The sequence below is a fragment of the Mercenaria mercenaria genome, chromosome 4 (genome assembly GCF_021730395.1).
Source record: "Mercenaria mercenaria strain notata chromosome 4, MADL_Memer_1, whole genome shotgun sequence".
NCBI lineage: Eukaryota > Metazoa > Mollusca > Bivalvia > Venerida > Veneridae > Mercenaria > Mercenaria mercenaria.
Genome location: NC_069364.1, coordinates 32,298,857 through 32,323,619, shown reverse-complemented (window position 1 = coordinate 32,323,619; position 24,763 = coordinate 32,298,857). Strand labels below are relative to the sequence as shown.

Sequence of the window (24,763 nt, the reverse complement as noted above, 5' to 3'; positions counted from 1 at the left end):
AAAATAGGTGTTCCACCTCATCACCCACATCATGTGACATAAGGTGCATAACTCTGACACCATTTTTTTTTATGAATTATGCCCCTTTTTACTTAGAATTTAAGGTTGATTTTGATGTATTTTCACTTAATCTCAGTTACTACTGAATGGATTTGATTCAAACTTAAAATAGATGTTCCACCTCATCACCCACATCATGTGCCCACATCATGTGACACAAGGTGCATAACTCTGACACCAAGTTTTCATGAATTATGTCCCCTTTTACTTAAAATTTAAGGTTAATTTTGTTGTATTTTCACTACATCTCAGTTATTACTAAATGGATTTGATTCAAACTTAAAATAGTTGTTCCACCTAATCACCCAGATGATGTGACATAAGGTGCTTAACTCTGACATAAATTTTTTATGAATTATGTCCCCTTTTACTTTAAATTTAAGGTTGATTTTGATGTATTTTCACTATATCTCAATTATTACAAAATGGATTTGATTCAAACTTAAAATAGATGTTCCACCTCATCACCCACATCATGTGACACAAGGTGCATAACTCTGACACCAATTTTTCATGAATTGTGCCCCTTTTTACTTAGAATTTAAGGTTAATTTTGATGTATTTTCACTATATCTCAATTACTACTGAATGGATTTGATTCAGACTTAAAATAGATGTTCCACCTCATCACCCACATCATGTGACACAAGGTGCATAACTCTGACACTATTTTTCTTGAATTGTGTCCCCTTTTACCTAGAATTTAAGGTTAATTTTGATGTATTTTCACTATATCTCATTCTGATTGGCTTAGAGCCAAAGGGAAGTAACCTTTTTTTAACCTTTGTACTGAGTTTCTTCCCCTTAAATTCCAGGAATTAGTCTATTTTTAGAAATCCTATTTTTAGATTTTCAATATTTTAGGTATTTTTCTAACTTTTTTATTATAAGTCCTATGTAAAAAGTAAAAACATTTTTCCGTGGTAACATGGGTGGGTAAGACACTTTTTTGTATTCACTTTTAGTGTATCTCTTATATTAGAGATTTGATATATTTACTAGTATTACTATACTAGTATTACTTATATGTGGAAGCCCAGGATGAAGTACTCCAAAGTATTTTTAAGATTCCTTATGGTTGCCATTCTTCTGTGACAAGACCGTATGGTGGGGGTATGAGTCACTCCTGTGACAGTTCTAGTTTCATGATTGTGGTTTAATATTTTATTGAATTAAGAAGTCCTCCTCAGATCATGGATCTTCCAAGAAATAAATTTTAAAATGACATTATGCACCGATTCACTTTGATCAAGTGACTGTAGTTTTATTTATAGCCGTAAATGTTAATAATAGTCTAACCAAAGAGGTAGGGTATTAATTAACTCAAGGTCATTAGTAGGCTAAGCCCCCATTTAATAGAAAATTTTGTCACTAAATGATTACTTTTTCAGTTTTCCTTGGGCATAAATTTCTTTAGATTAATTATGTTAAAGTAACTCTTTAGTGAACCAAGTAATAGGTCAAGAGGACATTTTTCATGTTTCAGTCATTTGTCTTTTTTTAACCATCACTGCAGCTTTTCTGAATGTTATGTTTAATTTGGTAAATCATTTTGTTCAGTTTTTACACTTGGTGTATCTTGAATATTGTAACATTTTAACAAAAATCTCAATCATTTAAAAACTGCACCATCAAATTTACAATGGGATGCAGATCATGCCCCATCAAAGCAATATATATTGATGCACCATCATAAATAATTTTTTTGTTTGCTTGTGAATTTTGTTCATGTTGATGTCTTTAAATATGTCCATCATACTATGTCCGTCGTATCATTCATTCTGAAAATGTTTAATTGTTCCCTGATAGAGAAAAATATGCAGGTATAGACAACTGAAATTTTACCTGACATTACCAGTTGTAGATGAGGCAGTAATCAGTTTAGTTAGTGTATTTTACATTGATAAAGTAGCTATTATGGAATGATTGATTCTTTTGGAAGTATTGAAAACTTTCTTTTGATTGATGAGATAGTCTTAATCAATATTATGAAAAGTATTGCACTAAATTTTTGTAGTTTGCTTTTTTATACTACCAGACAGAGGCATGCATATAATAATTATAATGTCTGTACATCTGTTAGTTTGTCTGTACGAAACACATGCCTCAGGGAAAACTCTTAAAAGACTGACAGGATTCTATTAGATGAAACTTCCCTTAAATGTGAAACAGGATGAAAAGGTTAGTCATGCATAATATGTATCCAAGGACAAGGTCACAGGCAAGGCCTGCAAGGCAGATCATTAATGCCAGGTGTATATATTATAAATGAACTTGAATTTTCAAGTTCCTAATTCAAATTTCGAGATGTGTTTCTCCAAATTTCAAGTAATTCCACATTTCCTGTTCACCAAATTTCAACCTGTTATCTTGCCTTTTTATCTGCAGAATTTGAACATCTTCAGAGGCCAAAATTTCTAATTGGCTGCTTTTATTGACTCTTAGATTATAAAAATGTAACGCAGATTCCATATATTGTACCCAGCATGTAGGGATTTGAACATGTCCTATCATACATCTATGCATGACCTACCCTAGTCTCTAGAGCTACTCCAGATTTCAAACTGTTTCAAGGATATATAGGGTGATATAGGGCTCAAACATCAATTTATGACCTACCCTAGTCTCTAGAGCTACTCCAGATTTCAAACTGTTCCAAGGATATATATACATATACCTACATTTACATGTCTAATATGGTCTGGACTCTGGTGATAGGGCTCAAACTAGGTTGAAAACCCTCTAGACATAGTCAAAAATAGTGAAATATTCTGAGTTTGAACACTTTTGAATTTTGGTCACCATCTGTGACCACTCTTCAGAATCTAGAGGTACCAAGGTACCTGATCTTGGTGGCAATATTAACAACTGGTACGTATATACACATTCATGTCGAGTATTTCCATATTTCCTTGCCAGTTAAGAGCTCAAACTATGTCAGAAACCTTGCAGACTTAGGAATGGTTAAAATTTTAAGTGTGAACTGCCTGGTCATCTTATATAACCCTCTAGGACTAACTGAAGTCTATGTAAGATGGCCAGGACCTATAAATCTACATATACTTTGGTGGTTAGTATTAAACTGCTTGAAATAAGGTTACTTGAAATTTCATGTTAGTATTGCAACATTTTAGTTAATAAATGATATTCACCTGTCACTAATGCTCTACCTTACTACCTTACATACATCACTCACTAAATACTGGTAGTAATTTCTTGTTCAGTCTGGTATGTGAATATTTATATATTTTAACTACCGGTATGTCAACAGGTTTTTTTGTGTGCATTTCTTCATCATGAGTTGTTTCCTTTCTTCTTATGCAATTCTAGTTTAAAAAGGGCCAATAAAACTAGTTTTTAAACTTTTCAAAGTTGTAGATTTTTCTGTTTTCAGTCATTTGGTAGATAACATTTGTTGGGTACTGAAGAAAATAGGTAACATTCTGCACTGCTTATTGTATACTCTTTCTGTTACTTGCTGTGTACTTTGTAACAAAAGGGATACCCAGCAAAAATGTCCATTCGTAAGAACATCTGTCTGTCCAAGTGTCCATCCATCTGTGCATCTGTGATAAATTTTGGAAGGATGGGCGGGTTGAGTTCATTATTTGTACACAGGTGTATGATTATAAGATACAGACCAGGGTCAATTTAGGTTACAGTCCACCAATGTTTGGTGGAGTTATGGCTCCATTTCAACTTTCTTATATTCATACAGGAAGGTGTTGCTACAGGAGGATTTGTTTGTCAGTAAAAATGCCAGCAGTTCAGTTACCATATATATTATTTTTACCACTTTCGACTTCTTTTGTTGTTTCTCATTGTGAGTTGAATATTTTGGTCGAAGAAGAATTATACATTTTGATGAAACAGAATTATACTGGTAGTCAGTTTTAATGGATATAAAATTTGCAAGATCAAATATGCTTAGTTTCCATTTTGAAGGTTTAAGATAATTACCTGTAGCAATGGTGTCAATTTCAGACCATATCCCTGATGTGCAGAGAGCTTACCAATAGATTTGACAGATAACATTGAACTTAAAGTAATTTTGTCACCCAACACTGGCATCATGTATCAGCTACCTTGTAGGTTTGGGTGTTATATTGAATTCAGTGTGATTAGTTGAGTGTGATTAGTTGAGTATTGAATCTACTGATGACAATGTGATGGTTTTTGCTGATCATTATCAACATTCTTTTAGTTAGGTAAAGCTTAGTCATATGATGTCACTTTCCAGCTTTAATGACAGAAGCTGATCAAAGGTGCTTCTAAGAATTCTGTTTGTAGCAGTGCTGGGTAGTTGCCGGGTAGAAATACAGAGATCTGCAGCAAGCATGCATGTGTGAATTAATATCAGGTACCTTAATTTTAAGGAAAAGTACTATAAAGTATAAGATTTCAAAATTTCTTGTGTGCTTGACTGGAGACTGATGAAAATAAATCGTTCACTGTCCATTCATCTTGAAATTCAAAATTCAAATGCTCCTGTGAGTCCAGATAATAGGATGTGTAGGGACACAGTGGAATATTTTCACCATAGGGGTTATGGGAACTACAAAATATCAAATCATAAAATAAGCCATCCTGATAAGCTATCCCACTATGTAATGAAATAAGTAGGTAAAAGTTCATTATTTAATAGTGAAATTGCTTTATCATTCAAACATGCACAGAGTACCAGTAGATTTAATGAATAGTTTTTGCTGTAACATTCCTCCTGCAAAATAGTTGATAGGATATAAAAAAGGAGATATTTTAAATGTATAAAAGTTGACTTTAAATTATGCTGAATTATACAGGTTTACATATTTTTGTGGTATTATGTAAGCTGCTTTCTTCAGGATTCAAACTTTGCCCTAAATGTTAAAAACCAGGTGCTATACGCTGAAACTGCCGGCTTATGTCACCTTTAATGTCTAGATCCTGTGTAATAGAATTGTCATAATTAATAAGACATTGATATATTCGTCTCCAGGATACAGAGTATTAATGGTATTTTCACTTGATAATGAATTTGATAAAGGCATGTTGGCAATGTCCATACATTATTTACCTTATAAGTATATTTTACCGTATAACTTCTAATTAGCAGACTCGAATGACTAAGATCAAGAAATTCTAAGATTGGGTTCTATGTGACCAACTGTTCAGTTAATTGAGGAAATCACTTGCCACTCACAGGTCTGAGCCTCATCAGGGGCTGAATAGATAAATGTGAAAGGGCCAACCAGCTGTCTAGCAGATTTATCTACTTTGGTGCCCACCCAGTTTTGGGCTCTAACAATTTTAACCCCAAGTTGTTTGTCTCAGGTAGGGCATTGTTCCATTTCTAATGTATAAACTGGAAGACAAAAATGATTATTTATTAGATTTAGTAGTTACTTATTGTAACGAAAAAAAAAAGGGTAATTTTATTTATTTAAGCAAGGAAATATTGTGCATCTAGTGGGAGCACTAATTGGGAACTATACAGTAAATAAATGAGCAATTATCTGTCCAGACTTCCACTTCTATGAACATACTAAATACAGCTTCAGTGGGTTTTCATTGCAAACAGTTTGTGTACAAGAATTCAACTTAATTAGGATTTTGAAAAAAAAATACTACAATCATCTTTTGGCTGGGGACATTATAACATACAGGTATGTTTTCTAGCTTTTCTGTTTATGTTTGTTTCTTTATGACTTTTTTGCAGTTTGACTACCACATCTTTTTAGCTCATCTGATTTTTTGAAAAAAAATGATGAGTTATTGTCATCACTTGAGCGGTTGTCGGCGTCGGCGTCGGCGTTGCCTGGTTAAGTTTTATGTTTAGGTCAGCTTTTCTCCTAAACTATCAAAGCTATTGCTTTGAAACTTGGAATACTTGTTCACCATCATAAGCTGACCCTGTATAGCAAGAAACATAACTCCATCTTGCTTTTTGCAAGATTTATGGCCCCTTTTGTACTTAGAAAATATCAGATTTCTTGGTTAAGTTTTATGTTTAGGTCAACTTTTCTCCTAAACTATCAAAGCTATTGCTTTGAAACTTGGAATACTTGTTCACCATCATAAGCAGACCCTGTACATCAAGAAACATAACTCCATCTTGCTTTTTGCAAGAATTATTGCCCCTTTTGGACTTAGAAAAACAGTTTTCTTGGTTAAGTTTTATGTTTAGGTCAGCTTTTATCCTAAACTATCAAAGCTATTCCTTTAAAACTTGCAACACTTGTTCACCATCATAAGCTGACCCTGTACAGCAAGAAACATAACTCCATCCTGCTTTTTGCAAGATTTATGGCCCCTTTTGGACTTAGAAAATATCAGATTTCTTGGTTAAGTTTTATGTTTAGGTCAACTTTTTCTCTTAAACTATCGAAGCTATTGCTTTAAAACTTGCAACTCTTGTTCACCATCATAAGCTGACCCTGTACAGCAAGCAACATAACTCCATCCTGCTTTTTGCAATAATTATTGCCCTTTTTGGACTTAGAAAAATCATTTTCTTGGTTGAATATTATGTTTAAGTCAACTTTTCTCATAAACTATCAAAGCTATTGCTTTAAAACTTGCAACAGTTTTTCACCATCATAAGTGGACACTGTACATCAAGAAACATAACTCTATCCTGCTTTTTGCAAGAGTGATGGCCCTTTTTAGACTTAGAAAATCATGGGTAGGACAATATTTCTATTATACAAAAAAAATCAGATGAGCGTCAGCACCCGCAAGGCGGTGCTCTTGTTTATACATTAGTTGCAGTAGATGGTAGATCATGAAGGGTTGTTATATTGTTGCTTGAATAGTACAGCTTCACACAATATATAAAAACATAATAAATATGGATAAAAATAAACGTTATTCATTCCTTTATGTTTGTTGGATTTACGCATTTTATCCCTTCAAATATAAATATGAGGAATTGTAGTATACAAACTTTTGTCTTGATTTTATTGTACCCTCCGACAACAAAGTTGTAAGGGGGGGAATACTGGTTTCAGGTTGTCTGTCTGTCCGTCTGTCCGTAGACGCAATCTTGTGCGCACCATCTCTCCTTATCCCCTTGACAGAATTTAATGAAACTTCACACAAGTGATCAGTACCAACAGTAGTTGTGCATGGGGCATGTTAGGTTCTTTTAGAAAAAAAAAATGCAGAGTTATGGGACTTTGTTTTTTTGTTACTATACTATATACATAGACACAATCTTGTGTGCACCATCTCTCCTCATCCCCTTGACACAATTTAATGAAACTTCACACAAGTGATCAGTAGCAACAGTAGTTGTGCATGGGGCATGTTAGGTTCTTTTAGAAAAAAAATTTGCAGAGTTATGGGACTTTGTTTTTTTGTTACTATACTATATACATAGACACAATCTTGTGCACACCATCTCTCCTCATCCCCTTGACACAATTTAATGAAACTTCACACAAGTGATCAGTAACAACAGTAGTTGTGCATGGGGCATGTTAGGTTCTTTCAGAAAAAAAATTTGCAGAGATATGGGACTTTGTTTTTTTGTTACTATACTATATACATAGACACAGTCTTGTGCGCACAATCTCTCCTCATCCCCTTGACACAATTTAATGAAACTTCACACAAGTCTGTCCGTAGACGCAATCTTGTGCGCACCATCTCTCCTTATCCCCTTGACAGAATTTAATGAAACTTCACACAAGTGATCAGTACCAACAGTAGTTGTGCATGGGGCATGTTAGGTTCTTTTAGAAAAAAAATTTGCAGAGTTATGGGACTTTGTTTTTTTTGTTACTATACTATATACATAGACACAATCTTGTGCGCACCATCTCTCCTCATCCCCTTGACACAATTTAATGAAACTTCACACAAGTGATCAGTAACAACAGTAGTTGTGCATGGGGCATGTTAGGTTCTTTCAGCAACAAAAATTGCAGAGTTATGGGACTTTGTTTCTTGTTAACATACTATGTACATACAGTCTGCATATGCAATCTTGTGCGTGCCTAATCTACCAAACCCTTGCACACAATTTAATGAAACTTCACACAAGTGATCAGTACCAACCCTAGTTGTGCATGGTGCATGTTACATTCTTTTAGATAAATATTCTGCATAGTTATGGGACTTTGTTTTTCGTACTATACTGTATACATACAGTCTATATACATACTGTCCACATAATTATGCAATCTTGTGTGCGTCAAATTGCAATGTACTGTGTCAGTGTATGCAGGGCGGTACATTCATCACCTTTAGTGATAGCTCTAGTTATGCTTTATTAGCACAACAATTGAATAAAGGGAAGTAATAACAGTTCAGGCACTTAAAGATGTACTAAGCAATATTTTTTATAGATATTAAGTTGGGGATTTATACATTTAGCATCAGAATTAAGCTTGACTATTTGAAAAATGAGGGCTATTGCACTTGCCCTAGCATTGACGTTGGTTAAAATTTTTATGATGTCCAATATCTGAAATTTTCAATGTTTCTGTTGACCTAAAAAAAATGACCATTAATGTTTTTGTAAATGGATCTAGGACAAAATATTTCTGTTGTCCTTAAAAATTCAGAGATTTCATTAATATTCTATGATGTGTTTTGCACAAAATAATAATTCTGTTGAAAAAAAAAAGAACTAAATTCAGCATACATATTAAACATTCTGGTAGCAAACAATGAATAGATATTTTGGTTGTCACCAATTTGAAATTTTCAAAATTATGTATAAATTAAATAAACCTTGTCCTTTTTCTGCCCCCACACTTTTAAGTAGGGGGTGTATATAGCATTGCTGCTGTCTGTATGTCCGTCTGTCTATACGTCCGTACATCCCGAAATCTTGTGTGTCCAACTCCTCCCATACTGTTAGCCTGATTTGCTTCAAACTCTCACAGATGAGAAAGCTTTATGTGCAGATGACCATAAAGGAAGGAATTTTTTTCTGTGAATATTTTTACTGCAGGTATGGGCCTTTCAGAGTTTTTCCTATATGGAATGTAGAGAAAAATCTTGGGTGTCCAAATTCTCCCACACTATTAGCCTGATTTGCTTCAAACTTTCACTGATGAACAAGCTTGATGTGCAGATGACCATTAAAGAAAGGAATATTTTCTGTGAATATTTTTACTGCAGTTTAAGTTATGGCTCTTTGATAGTTTTTGCTATATCCTTAGGACAACGGGCACCTTTTTATGCAGTCTCGCCAGGCATATGTATGTTTTTGACAACACAGAAAATGACGTGACTCGACCTTCAACTATTTCCGGAAGTAAAGAAAATGAAAGTAGACATGCTAAACTTGAAAGCGAAAGTCGCCTTCCTATTGGTTGATAGTCAGGGGTCATGCGCAAGCGTCACCCCGTCCAAAATGTATGCACATGGACTTCTTTTTTTAGATTTTTAGCTCACCAGAGCACAAAGTGCTCAAGGTGAGCTATTGTGACCGGTCAATGTCCGGCGTCCGTCATGCGTCGTGCGACATCCGTCATGCATCAACATTTGCCTTGTGAACACTCTAGAGGCCACATTTGTGACCCAATCTTTATGAAACTTAGTCAGAATGTTATTCTTGATGATCTCTAGGTCAAGTTTGAAACTGGGTCATGTGGGGTAAAAAACTAGGTCAGTAGGCCAGATCAAAGGAAAAGCTTGTGAACATTCTAGAGGCCACATTTGTGACCCAATCTTTATGAAACTTGGTCAGAATGTTTGTCTTGATGATCTGTAGGTCAAGTTTGAAACTGGGTCATGTTGGGTCAAAAACTAGGTCAGTAGGCCAGATCAAATGAAAAGCTTGTGAACACTCTGGGGGCCACAGTTGTGACCCAATCTTTATGAAACTTGGGCAGAATGTTTGTCTTGATGATTTCTAGGTCAGATTTCAATCTGGGTCATGTGGGGTCAAACACTAGGTCAACAGGTCAAATCAAAGAAAAAGCTTGTGAACACTTTAGAGGCCACAGTTAGAACTCAATCTTTATGAAACTGGGTCAGAATGTTTGTCTTAATGATTTCTAGGTAAATTTTGAAACTGGGTCATGTGGGGTCAAAAACTAAGTCACTGGGCCAGATCAAAGGATTAGCTTGTGAACACTTTAGAGGCCTCAGTTGCGACTCAATGAAATTTGATCAGAATGTTTGCCTTCATGATCTGTAGGTTAGTTTTGAAACTGGGTCATGTGGGTTAAAAATCTTAGGTCAGAAGGCCAGATCAAAGGAAAAGCTTGTGAACACTCTATAGGCCGCCACAGTTGTGACTCAGTCTTTATGATTCTTGGTCAGAATGTTTGTCTTGGTGATCTCTAGGTCAAGTTTCAATCTGGGTCATTTGGGGTCAAAAACTAGGTCACATGGTCAGATCAAAGGAAAAGTTTGTGAACACTCTAAAGGCAACAGTTGTGACTCAATCTTTATGAAATTTGGTCAGAATGTTTATCTTGATGATCTCTAGGTTAAAGTCGAACCTGGCTCATGTGGGGTCAAAAACAAGGTCAGTAAGCCAGATCAACTCTGGTGAGTGATAAAGGGCCATCATGGCCCTCTTGTTTTTTTTTATTTCTAATGATTTGAAAATACCTGGGCTTTAGCACGACTAGTCAGCTTTTCATCTATGAAAACATATTTGAACTCTGAATAAACACAAATCCCACAGGGGTCCGTAACGGAGCAAGGGTACATAGAGATTTTTGGAACTTCATCAGATCGCTCAAAAGGTCCTTTCTGATGTTGTCTGAAAGTGTCAGTATATGCCTCGGGTGAGAAATATTTTCAAAATGAATTTTCGTGTAATAAATGTTGATTCTACAGAAGCGTGAAAGGGCCATCAGACGCTAATACGTTTTATCATGTTACAGGTATGGAAAGGATATAGAGGATTGCACAGTATGTGGGGGCATCCGTGTCCTATGGACACAATTCTAGTCTAAGAATAATTTTGTACAAAGTTGAATATTTTGCAGTCTTAGTCTAAACTTTAGACTTGTTTTATGACTAAGAACCCAGTTCTTCAAAGTTTAGGAGTGGCAGTATTCTTGTAAATTGACATTTATATATTTGTGTTTATTTACAGCCATACATGAGGACCATGGTCTGGTATGGACAGAAGGACAAGGAATTTTTCTGACACCAGTGTCATTGTTTCAAGGTGAAGTTGAGAATCAGGAACACAGCAAGCTTGGTGAATTTGAGTAAGTTGTGTTTCTTGAATACTGTTGTGCAACCTTAGTCTTTCCCTGCTTGTCCACTTGGCGAGTACAGAATTGAGAGTACAGAAGTATCAGTCTAGAGGAAGGTGTATGTGAGAAAGTTGTCATTTACTTACAGTGAAGTCTGAAAGTATTTTCATCTGTGCAGCATTGCCAGACCACTCTGAAAGTATTTTCATGTTTGTGCAATTGGCAGACCAGTAAGAAAGTACTTTGATGAGTGTGCCATTGCAAGACTAGTCTGCAAGTGTTTTCATGGATGCAACATTGCCAGAGCAATCTGAAAATAGTTTCATGTGTACAACATTGCCACCTAAGTCTGAAAGTATTTTCAGGGGTGCAGCATTGTCAAACCAGTCTGAAAATATTTTCATGGGTGCACCATTGCTACACAAGTCATAAAGTATTTTCTTGGGTACACCATTGCTACACAAGTCATAAAGTATTTTCATGGGTACACCATTGCCACACAAGTCATTAAGTATTTTCTTGGGTACACCATTGCCACACAAGTCATAAAGTATTTTCATGGGTACACCATTGCCACACAAGTCATAAAGTATTTTCTTGGGTACACCATTGCCACACAAGTCATAAAGTATTTTCATGGGTACACCATTGCCACACAAGTCATAAAGTATTTTCATGGTTGTGCCATTACCAAAAAGTAAAACAGAGGTGAATCAGTATTTTGCATTAAAATATGAAATTTAGGTTGTATTGGGACAGACCATTTACAATAATACCAAAAAATATTTAGAACAAAATTTACAATTAATGGGTTTGATTTTATCACCACAGATCACTGTAATCTCTCTAAATGGTCTAAATGATATTTAAAAAGTAAGTTTGATCATTATTATTTAAAATTGTTACTGAGTAATGAATGTTGATATTTAAGGTAATGTTTTAAAAAATATTGACATTCTCATGTGCACTCAGATGCTTCCCATTTAATGTATCTATTAATCTATTGGTAACAGTGCAAACATACAAGGCTAATTGTTAAACTGTTGTTCAAATTTTAGTCCATTTAAAATCAATACAAACTTGTTAATGACAGAAACACCAGAGAATGCTTTTTACAGATTCCTTTGTAATTGGTTTTTAAAAGGCTTGGTAATTTTTGCATCTGTCATAAATGAATTAAGATGAAAGACATGTTAAATATGATAGGACTGTCATAAAAGTTTTGAAATTGACATAAACAATACATTCTCTAAATTGCAAACTCAGATTTTAGCTGCATCATTTGTAGCATCATGAAAGCTCTTCTACTCACCTGGACGTTGTTGGCAACAGTGTCACACCTTAGTTAATGTTTTGTGTGCAAGTTCTTATCCCATATTATATTATTATATTTAGTAGAAAATGTACCCTATGTAATTCAAATATTGGTGACGAATTTCATTACTTACTTGAATGTTCTATATTAAATACGTTAAGGAAAAAATATATCAAACAGCAATTCATTCGTTGTCCAAATATTATTACATTCTTTAGAATTATGAATACGGACCAATAATCATGTTCTTTATAGAAAGTTTTGTCTATTTGTAAAAGAGATTATACAGATGTTTCAACATTGACATTTCATATGTACAAATATTCAGATCCGGGTCCTACTCCCGCTTTGTAACGATTTACTATTTTTAAACAGTGAATAACACATGCCTCACTATGTATTTGTATAATTTGGTACCTCATATTGTCATGTATACCATGAAATGAGAGAAATAAATATTGTATTGTATTGTATCCCAGTAACCATTGTATGTATTGGATTGAAACTTTATACAAGGCTTCTAAGTCGTCAAACCTAATGAAATAACCAAGCTAGTTCAGGCCTCCCAGGTGAAGTTGGGGTGGGGTGGGGTGGGGGGGCTTTAGTTTTGTAAAAATCCTTTAAAACCATTTATTGTTCATATGACCATTAGAAGCCTTTGATTTACCCCTTTTTGAAGCAATTGTTGTATTGAAAATAGAAAGGGAATTGAATTAATTTATTAACAGTTAAATAACTGGTCTGGAAAAGTGAGGGAAATATGATGTTTTCTCAGTCTTGACTTTTAAGTTTGACTGTATACATGGAGAACTCTCCTACTCACGCCAGTGTTGGCATATGTATCTGCTCCTTATACCAATTTCACAATTTCGCAAGTATTAAACCCCGCGAACATACCGGTACTCAAAATTTCCAATTTGCGACATTTTGACCATGCGAAAATATTTGCTTTTACAATGCTTGACAGAAGGCAATAAAATTATTGTCTAGAATCATTTTGTCCTCTGCCACTGATTCAAGTGGAGAAGTTGTCAGTTACTTGCATAGAAAATTCAATGCAAAATTAAGGAACACTGGGTTTAACCATTAAATGACTACCCAGACTTTTGTACCATATTTTTTATTTCTTTAACTTTTTTTGCAGAATGTTAATATGGCAGATAAACAAAAAAAACTTTGTACTTAAAGTGCTTTGTGGTACTATATTTGATGTGTGTTTTCATGAGAAATTTGTTACTGTATTTTATTTTGAAATAGTTGAAATTCTTCCCTATTATAAGCCGTAAACATCATCACAGGGAATAACACAAGAGGCTTACAAATTGTATGGAAGGATAATGGATAATGTGGGATTTTATAGATTTTCGCCACTTCTTGTTTTCTTGACCTCTTTAACAGTTATTGGTTATCTTTTCTGATTTGTCGTCACAATGCAAAACTATTGCAACTTAAAATGAATATACCATTAGATACAACAGTTCCACTTAGAGTCAGTGGAACGTCTGAAGGTAAACTTTGTGAAGCGAGTGATACAGACCTTTTAGTTAATGTCTTTATGTATAAAAGTATACAAGTATTTAATGTTCATGGTTAATCCCAGCTAATGTCTTCTTAATCCCTGGAAACAGCTAGGAGTAAGCTTTTAAAATGTCCACTTTTTTCTGTAAACAAGATTGCTGTTTCATATTTTAATTACCAGTACTGTCAAACCTTTTCTTTAAGGCCACCTGTGAACAGAGATTTCCTTCAGATAAAGACCTCAGACTAGTATGTTTGGCTTATGTAGATTTTATTGTACTAGTATAATCTAGGAATGTGACACGGAGTGTTGAAAAGACAAAAGTAAACAGAGTACTAGTAATTAATTATTTGCCTTTAAGTTCAATTTGAAATGAATAGAAACTACCTTAAACAAGAAACAGTTTATTGGCTGGTCTGATTTTTGGCCGCTGAGTTTTAGCTCGACTTTTCGAAGAAAAAGTTAAGAGCTATTGCACTCGCCCTGGTGTCTGTGTCAGCATCGCAGTTGGTTAAAGTTTTTTTTATAAGTCAAATATCTCTCTTACTGTCAAAGCTATTGACTTGAAACTTAAAAAAGTCATTTACTATCAAAGTCTACACCAGGAGAAACAATCCCCATAACTCTGAATTGAATTTTGATGGAGTTATGCCTTGTTTTGACTTAGAATTTTTGGTTAAAGTTTTTGATGAAGTCAAATATCTCTGGTACTATCAAAGCTATTGACTTGAAACTTAAAATAGTTATTTACTATCAAAGTCTACACCAGGAGAAGCATACCCCATAGCTCTGGTTTGAATTTTGACAGCTATGCCCCTTTTTAGCTCACCTGAGCAATGCTCAGGTGAGTTTTTCTGATCGCTCGATGTCCGGCGTCCGTCGTCCGTCGTCCGTCGTCTGTCGTCCGTCGTCTGTCAACATTTAGCTTGTGTATGCGATAGAGGCTGTATTTTTCAATTAATCTTCATGAATAATGGTCAGAATGATAACCTTGATGAAATCTAGGCCGAGTTCGAAAATGGGTCATCTCGGGTCAAAAACTAGGTCACTAGGTCAAATCAAAGAAAAACCTTGTGTATGCGATAGAGGCTGTATTTTTCATTTAATCTTCATGAATATTGGTCAGAATGATAACTTTGATGAAATCTAGGCCGAGTTCAAAAATGGGTCATCTCGGGTGAAAAACTAGGTCACTAGGTCAAATCAAAGAAAAACCTTGTGTATGCGATAGAGTCGGTATTTTTCAATTAATCTTCATGAATATTGGTCAGAATGATAACCTTGATGAAATCTAAGTCGAGTTCGAAAATGGGTCATCTCGGGTCAAAAACTAGGTCACTAGGTCAAATCAAAGAAAAACCTTGTGTATGCGATAGAGGCTGTATTTTTCAATTCTTCTTCATGAATATTGGTCAGAATGATAACCTTGATGAAATCTAGGCCGAGTTCGAAAATGGGTCATCTCGGATCAAAAACTAGGTCACTAGGTCAAATCAAAGAAAAACCTTGTGTATGCGATAGAGGCTGAATTTTTCAATTGATCTTCATGAATTTTGGTCAGAATGATTGCCTTGATGAAATCTAGGCCGAGTTCGAAAATGGGTCATCTGGGGTCAAAAACTAGGTCACTAGGTCAAATCAAAGAAAAACCTTGTGTATGCGATAGAGGCGGTATTTTTCAATTGATCTTCATGAATTTTGGTCAGAATGATTACCTTGATGAAATCTAGGCCGAGTTCGAAAATGGGTCATCTGGGATCAAAAACTAGGTCACTAGGTCATATCACGTAAAAACCTTGTGTATGCGATAGAGGCTGTATTTTTCAATTGATATTCATGAATTTTGGTCAGAATGATTACCTTGATGAAATTTAGACCAGTTTCAAAAATAGGTCATCTGGGGTCAAAAACTAGGTCACTAGGTCAAATCAAAGAAAAACCTTGTGTATGCAGTAGAGGCTGTATTTTTCAACTGATCTTCATGAAATTTAGCCAGAATGATTACCTTGATAAAATCTAGGCCGTGTTCGAAAATGGGTCATCTCGGGTCAAAAACTAGGTCACTAGGTCAAATCGAAGAAAAACATTGTGTATGCAATAGAGGATGTATTTTTCAATTGATCTGTATGAAATTTGGTCAGAATGATTGTCTTGATGAAATCTAGGTCGATTTTGAATATGGGTTATCTGAGGTCAAAAACTAGGTCACTAGGTCAAATTAAAGAAAAATCTTGTGTATGCGATAGAGACTGTTTTTTTCAATTGATTTTTATGAAATTTGGTCAGGTTGATTGCCTTAATGAAATCTAGGTCGAATTTGAATATGGGTCATCTGAGATCAAAAACTAGGTCACTTGGTCAAATCAAAGAAAAAACTTCTGTATGTGATAGAGGCTGTATTTTTCAGTTGATCTTCATGAATTTTGGTCAGAATGATTGCCTTGATAAAATCTAGGTCGAGTTTGAACATGGGACATCTAGGGTCAAAAACTAGGTCATATCTAAGAAAATGCTTGTTTTATCGCAAGAGACCAATTTTTTGGTCCAATCTTAATGAAAATTGGTCAGAATATTTGTTTCCTTGAAATCACTAGGTCAAACATGTTTTACACTGTTATGGAGTGTTTCTTAGGTGAGCGACCTAGGGCCATCTTGGCCCTCTTGTTAATTTAGATTTTTTGGTTAAAGTTTTATAAAGTTTTTACTGGCAAAGCTCTAATTCAGAGTCAAGCACTGAGAAAAGTCAAGTGCGCTGTCTTACGGACAGCTCTTGTTTAAAAAGAAATCTTTGATCATCACCTGATAGTAACTGCATCAGCATTGGTTAAGATTTTTGTTAAGGTCCACTTTTTTTCGAAAACTATCAGAGCTATAGCTTTGAAAATTTTGATGTTGATGTCTTGTTATTCTTGTAACTCCAGTTTGGATTTTGTAAATATTATGGCCCTTTATTTTATTTTAGAAAATTGGGATTTTTAGCTCGACTACTTGAAGAATAAGCAGAGCTAACCTACTCACCAAGGAGTCAGCATTGGCGTCACACCTTGGTTAAGTTTTTTTGTACCAGTCCACATTTTAGTTTATACTAATTTGTTTTAGCTCGATTGTGATGAAAGCTTCAAGCTTATTGGAACCACTCTTGAGTTCGCTTCCTGGAAAAACCAGTACTGGTGTCATATGAGAAGTCATGGTCGTGACCCCAGAGGGGCTCAAACCCATGATCCCTGGATTGTGTGGCCGACACCTTACCACTCCTTGACAAAACCTTTTGACATATGCAAGGCTTTTAAACTTTCATCACTTGTTTACTATCACCATGTCCAGTTTTAGGCAAGAGTACATAACTATCAAGCATTTTGTTTGAATTATGGCCCCTTTTAACTTAAAAATCTTGGTTACGTTTTTTGTACCAGTTAATATTTTTTGTAAACTATTAGACATATTTTGGACTTGGACACTGGTTTAGTTTTCATACAAGTCCACATTCTGTCACTATTTGACATGCATGTGGCTTTGAAACTTTGAATATTTGTTCATCCTCATAGTCTCCGTCTGATGACAGAGATATCTGGCTGAATTTTGGCCCTTTTTGGACTTGGAAATCAGTTAAGTTATTCATACAAGTCCATATTTTGTCTAAACTGTTTGACATAATTTTGGCTTTGAAACTGTGACCATAGTGTTTATATGTAGGCAAGACTACATAACTAGGACAAGGACTTAAGCTGGATCAGTTACGGCCCTTTTTGGCATAGAAATTAATTAAGTTTCGCATACCATTCAATATTTTGTCTAAACTGTTTGATGTGGCTTTGAAACTTTGAACACATGCTAATACCATCATGGTCTGTATGTTTAGGCAAGAGTACATAACTTATCTGCTCACAAATTTTTAGCTAGACCATTCGAAAAATAAATAGATCTATCATGCAATATTTTGAAATTAATTCACATATTGCATTGATATTTGGAACTCTCCTATTGAAACAGTAAAGGTGGCTGTTCCACTCCGGCAGTGTTGAAGTCACCACTGACATTCACTTCAGAACTGCAGTTCTTCATTCCATGAGTAGCACCAGCAACTTTGTATTACTTGAATGCTGTACCAGCTTTAATACACAAATACAGTTAGGTTCTTTTTGCTTTGTTGGAAAATTTGAGTTAGAATAGAAGTTAATATTTTCCTATACAGTCAATCTACTATTATACTGATGGTAATCTGTATATTCATTCACAAATCTATTGCATCTCTGGTAATAATTTGACCCCATACTTACATCAATTCTTGGAATAGTCGAGCCTGGTGTCAAAAGACAGTTCTTGTTGATTCAGCTGTAGACTGACACAACAGGACCTTCTACACCCATATAAGATCATTTTGATTTAGAATGTATTTAATGACAGCTTTTGTTATTATTTTTAGCAAAGACAGTCCATTAGAAAGGTAAAAATGAGGAGACATTTTGATAAATTGTAGCCTTGTTGTTTATGTGTGTGCAGTGTAACAAAATATGTCCTTGTAAAAAGACAAATCAAAGTAATAGTAACAATTAATTTTATGAAATTTTGTTGTGTTTGAAAAAATATACATAGTCTTGTTAAGTGAAGTTCAGAAATGTAAGATTTTTTTTTCATTTCACAATCTTTCATGGAGTGGAATTTGGTTAATTCATAGACATTACATGTTTACTCTGCACACATATATCTTTGTAGCAACTTTTCTTGAAAATCATACAGCTAAACATTTTTTCACTCACAGTTGAATTGCATACATTTTTCTTACAAGTATGAACTTTTAGAATGGTATTTGAGGTTTCTAGATACTTCACTGATTTCTTTTTTACTGTAGCATGTCACTCTTTCAAAGTATATTCAGATCTCTGAGGTGGACAATTTTTTTGAATGTTTTATATATTCTTGGTACTTTTATTGCATTTTGAGCATCATCAACAGGTGTCAATTAAACAATGTTTTGACTGCTTGTTTTTTTAGCTTACCTCAGCACAAAGTATTGTGATCACGCTGTGTCCATTGTCTGTTGTGCATGCGTCTATCTACATCAAGTCGTCCTGACTGTCGTCAAAAATTGTGTTAAAATGACATCTCCTCCAAAACCACTGAATGGATTTTGATGAAACTTGGCCTTGATGCTCCTTGGGTGGTCCTCTGCCATATTTAATCAAACGGTTCCACTTGGTTGCACATAGGGGCTGCCAGAGCTAAAAATAGTGACATCTCCTCCTAAACAGATGGTCCGATTTTGAAATCATTTTACACAAATGGTCCTTATGTCACCCTCTACCAAGACTGTTCAAATTATTTAAAGCATACATACAACTTGATAATGTAAGCTTTGAAAATGTCTAACGATAGAAATAAGGTGCATATTGACAAGAAGTGACAAAAGTTCTCAAAAATTTTGTGAAGATTACCTCCCCTGATAATTTTAGTTTTTCATGAGTTATTTCCCCTGAAAACTAGAAAAAAATAATGTTCTCCTTTTCCCTACTGGGAATTATGTCTCCCACCACACAGTGGTGTGGGAGACATATTGATTTACTCCAGTCTGTCTGTCTGTGTGTGTGTCTGTCACAAAGCTTGTCCGCTCTCTAAGTCGAACATTTCTCATCCGATTTTCACCAAACTTGAACAAAATGTGTTTGACCATAAGACCTCAGCCAAGTTTGATAATTAGCCAAATCGGTCCAGGCGTCTTGGAGTTATGGCCCTTGAATTACCAAAAATCGGTCTTTTTACTCTTGTCCGCACTCTAATTCGAATATTTCTCGTCCAGTTTTCACCAAACTTAAACAAAATGTGTTTGACCATGAGACCTCTGCCAAGTTCGATAACTAGCCAAATCGGTCCAGGCATTTTGGAGTTACGGCCCTTGAATTATAAAAAAATTGGCCTTTTTACTCATGTGCGCACTCTTAATCAAACATTTCTCATCCGATCTTCACCAAACTTGAATAAAATGTGTTTGACCATGAGACCTAGGCCAAGTTCAATAACTAGCCAAATCGGTCCAGGCATTTTGGAGTTACGTCCCTTGAATTATCAAAAAATTGGCTTTTTACTCATGTCCGCACTCTTAATCAAACATTTCTCATCCGATCTTCACCAAACTTGAACAAAATGTGTTTGACAATGAGACCTCGGCCAAGTTCGATAACAAGCCAAATCGGTCCAGGCATTTTGGAGTTACGGCCCTTGAATTATCGAAAAATCGGCCTTTTTACTTTTTTCCGCACTCTTAAGTCGAACATTTCTCATCCGATCTTCACCAAACTTGAACAAAATGTGTTTGACCATGAGACCTCAGCCAAGTTCAATAACTAGCCAAATCGGTCTAGACATTTTAGAGTTACGGCCCTTGAATTACCGGAAAAATCCGTCTGTTTACTCTTGTCCGCTCTCTAAGTCGAACATTTCTCATCCGATCTTCACCAAACTTGAACAAAATGTGTTTGGCCATAAGACCTTACCCAAGTTTGATAACTAGCCAAATCGGTGCAGGCACTTTTGATCTATGGCCCTTGAATTACTGATTGGATCCACTCATCCAGACCATCTAATTGGATTCACTCGTCTAAAACATCTAGAGAAACTAACATTTTTTCATAGGGGCAGTTGTGGGAGACATGCGCTTTTCTCAAAAGCATCTCTAGTTTTAGATTTATTTTTGATATCTGTATCAGAATCATATAATGTAGCTTTCTACCGCAAATTTTTCTCGAATCTCAAGCTCAGATTCTCATAATCAAGGAAATTATATATTTCCCATAGGCATCAATATTAACTTCAATAACGATTTTCTCCCCAAAAAATGATAAAATTCGAAAAATCTCTCAGTGAAACGTTTTTAATTTTGAATGTCTTTAAAGTGACCAAATTTCATTTAAATATTACCATCCAGTTACAAGATATGAAATATGGCTATTACACCATGTCATCCTTAAATTCTTTGTTTCTTTGAGATAATTAACATGAATATGAATTATATCTGGGTCGTATGTAGCAGCAGAATCATACAATTTGAATGCGGTTCTAATGTTGCATTTTCGAAAAAAACATTTTCTTTCTTTCTTCACTTTCTTTCCTATTTTTAGCTCACCTGTCACAAAGTGACAAGGTGAGCTTTTGTGATCGCGCGGTGTCCGTCGTCCGTCGTCCGTCCGTGCGTCCGTAAACTTTTGCTTGTGACCACTCTAGAGGTCACATTTTTCATGGGATCTTTATGAAAGTTGGTCAGAATGTTCATCTTGATGATATCTAGGTCAAGTTCGAAACTGGGTCACGTGCCATCAAAAACTAGGTCAGTAGGTCTAAAAATAGAAAAACCTTGTGACCTCTCTAGAGGCCATATATTTCACAAGATCTTCATGAAAATTGGTCAGAATGTTCACCTTGATGATATCTAGGTCAAGTTCGAAACTGGGTCACGTGGGGTCAAAAACTAGGTCAGTAGGTCTAAAAATAGAAAAACCTTGTGACCTCTCTAGAGGCCATATTTTTCATGAGATCTTCATGAATATTGGTCAGAATGTTTATCTTGATGATATCTAGGTCAAGTTCGAAACTGGGTCACGTAGGTTTAAAAACTAGGTCATTAGGTCTAAAAATAGAAAAACCTTGTGACCTCTCTAGAGGCCATATTTCTCAGTGCATCTTCATGAAAATTGGTCAGAATGTTCACCTTGATGATATCTAGGTCAAGTTCGAAACTGGGTCACGTGGGGTCAAAAACTAGGTCAGTAGGTCTAAAAATAGAAAAACCTTGTGACCTCTCTAGAGGCCATATTTTTCATGAGATCTTCATGAATATTGGTCAGAATGTTTATCTTGATGATATTTAGGTCAAGTTCGAAACTGGGTCACGTGGGGTTAAAAACTAGGTCAGTAGATCTAAAAATAGAAAAACCTTGTGACCTCTCTAGAGGCCATATTTTTCATGAGATGCTCATGAATATTGGTCAGAATGTTTTATCTTGATGATATCTAGGTCAAGTTCGAAACTGGGTCACGTAGGGTCAAAAACTAGGTCATTAGGTCTAAAAATAGAAAAACCTTGTGACCTCTCTAGAGGCCATATTTCTCAATGCATCTTCATGAAAATTGGTCAGAATGTTCATCTTGATGATATCTAGGTCAAGTTCGAAACTGGGTCACGTGGGGTTAAAAACTAGGTCAGTAGATCTAAAAATAGAAAAACCTTGTGACCTCTCTAGAGGCCATATTTTTCATGAGATCTTCATGAATATTGGGCAGAATGTTCACCTTGATGATATCTAGGTCAAGTTCGAAACTGGGTCATGTGGGATCAAAAACTAGGTCAGTAGATCTAAAAATAGAAAAACCTTGTGACCTCTCTAGTGGCCATATTTCTCAATGGATCTTCATGAAAATTGGTCAGAATGTTCACCTTGATGATATCTAGGTCAAGTTCGAAACTGGGTCATGTGCGGTCAAAAACTAGGTCAGTAGGTCTAAAAATAGGAAAACCTTGTGACCTCTCTAGAGGCGATATTTTTCAATGGATCTTCATGAAAATTGGTCAGAATGTTTACCTTGAAGATATCTAGGTCAAGTTCGAAACTGGGTCACGTGGGGTTAAAAACTAGGTCAGTAGATCTAAAAATAGAAAAACCTTGTGACCTCTCTAGAGGCCATATTTTTCATGAGATCTTCATGAATATTGGTCAGAATGTTCATCTTGATGATATCTAAGTCAGATTCGAAACTGGGTCACGTGGGGTGAAAAACTAGGTCAGTAGGTCTAAAAATAGAAAAAACCTTGTGACCTCTCTAGAGGCCATATTTCTCAATGGATCTTCATGAAAATTGGTGAGAATGTTCAGCTTGATGATATCTAGGTCAGGTTCGTAACTGGGTCATGTGCGGTCAAAAACTAGGTCAGTAGGTCTAAAAATAGAAAAACCTTGTGACCTCTCTAGAGGCCATATTTTTCACGAGATCTTCATGAAAATTGGTGAGAATGTTCACCTTGATGATATCTAGGTCAAGTTTAAAAGTGGGTCACGTGCCTTCAAAAACTAGGTCATTAGGTCAAATAATAGAAAAACCTTGTGACCTCTCTAGAGGCCATATTTTTCAATGGATCTTCATGAAAATTGGTCAGAATTTTTTATCTTGATGATATCTAGGTCACATGTGCTCAAAAACTAGGTCACTTTGTCAAATGATAGAAATAACGATGTCATACTCAGTTGAACACTGGGTCATGTGGAGATAGGTGAGCGATTCAGGACCATCATGGTCCTCTTGTTAGGATTTTCCAAGGGGGTCCGGATATTCCTGCCAGTTTCCCTATATGTGTATAGTAGAAACTTAGAAAATCTTCTTGTATGAAACTGCTAGCCCTATTTTAAAAGAATTTACACAAATTGTCCTTGTGTGACCTTTACAAATATATGGTATTTTTGGTTAAAAATAGGTTTTCTAGCAATTAGACTTTAAAAATCTTCTTTCCTAGAACTTATATTTGATATTTGGCATGTGATATAAGGGTTTGACTAAGTAATTGTCCAAATTATTGCCCCAAGGTCAAAAATGGCCATGCCCCTGTGTGTGATGTGTACTTACTTATAGGCTTATATTATAAGAAACTGAAAATCTTCTTCTCTGAATCCATAATGGCTAGAGCCATAATATTAGGCGGTGTACTGTCTACCGTAATTGTACAATATATTGCCCTAGGTTCAGAAATGTGTGTGACATGTATATATAATATAGGCTTACATAGAAGAAACCTAACTGTGTACTTGTACCATTAATACGTTATATATAAACACACCTGAAGCCTTGTACACAGGTGGGTGCTTTAGCATCAATGACCCTTTTGTTAGATAGTTATTTTCAATTAGAACACCCACCCATATTAGCATAGATCCGGTTGAGTTGCACACTTTTTTTAGCATCTGTTAAAGGAGGTATTTTAAGAGTGGTTATAACACAAGAATTTCTTTATTTTAGCTAAAATGCACTTCTCTATGTCCCGTTTGCAAAGTCTTAATCAGATGGTAATAGTGTTCCTAGTTATTGTGTTCCATCTGGTGATAAGTTTGTTGTTTAGAGTTTTAAGTATTGGTAATAAGTATTGGGTGGCTCTAAGAGTTGCCTTTGTCCATCCATCAGTCCATCTGTCTATCCAAACTAACTTAATTATGTCCTTCATATCTCAAAAAGATTTTGACCCGGAGTTGTCAAACCACACAGGATTATTATTCAGCACGGGAAGTTGTGAACCAGGGGTTTTCATTAGGATCGCACACAGTTATGGCCCTTGACTTAGTCAAAAATATGCATAAAAAGGGCCTAAGTTTGTGTCATGCTTTTATCAAAAAGTATTTGACCCACTATTGTGAAACATTACAGTAGAGATATCAATCAGCCAGATCAGTTAGGGCCCTGACTTAGTCAAAAATATGCATAAAAAGACATAAAAGTTGTGTGGCACATATCTCAAAATGTATTTGACCCACTGTGATGGAACATTGCAGAAATTTTATTAAGCATGTGAAGTTGTGCACCAAGGGTGTTGTTACATATATCACTCGGCCATACCAGAGTTATGGCCCTTGACTTAGTCAAAAATGTGCATAAAAAGGCATAAAAGTTGTGTCTTACATATCTCAAAAAGTTTTTGATCTAGGGTCATGAAACTTTATAGAAATATTATTCAGCATGTGAAGT

The 24,763-nt window shown here is 35.3% G+C and overlaps 1 protein-coding gene across 3 annotated transcripts in view; it reads left to right on the top strand.

Annotated features, from left to right (window-relative positions):
- The window catches only part of LOC123552802 (uncharacterized), a 62,811-nt gene that overhangs the window by 3,095 nt on the left and 34,953 nt on the right, over positions 1-24,763 (top strand). The window contains exons 2-3 of one of the 3 annotated variants that reach the window (XM_053540890.1): positions 11,108-11,225; positions 18,471-18,491. In XM_053540890.1, the coding sequence (XP_053396865.1) occupies positions 11,108-11,225; positions 18,471-18,491 (139 nt within the window). Of the gene's footprint in view, positions 1-5,555; positions 5,706-11,107; positions 11,226-18,470; positions 18,492-24,763 lie in introns of those variants that run through there. The other 2 variants (XM_053540892.1, XM_053540891.1) reach the window with 2 other exon arrangements.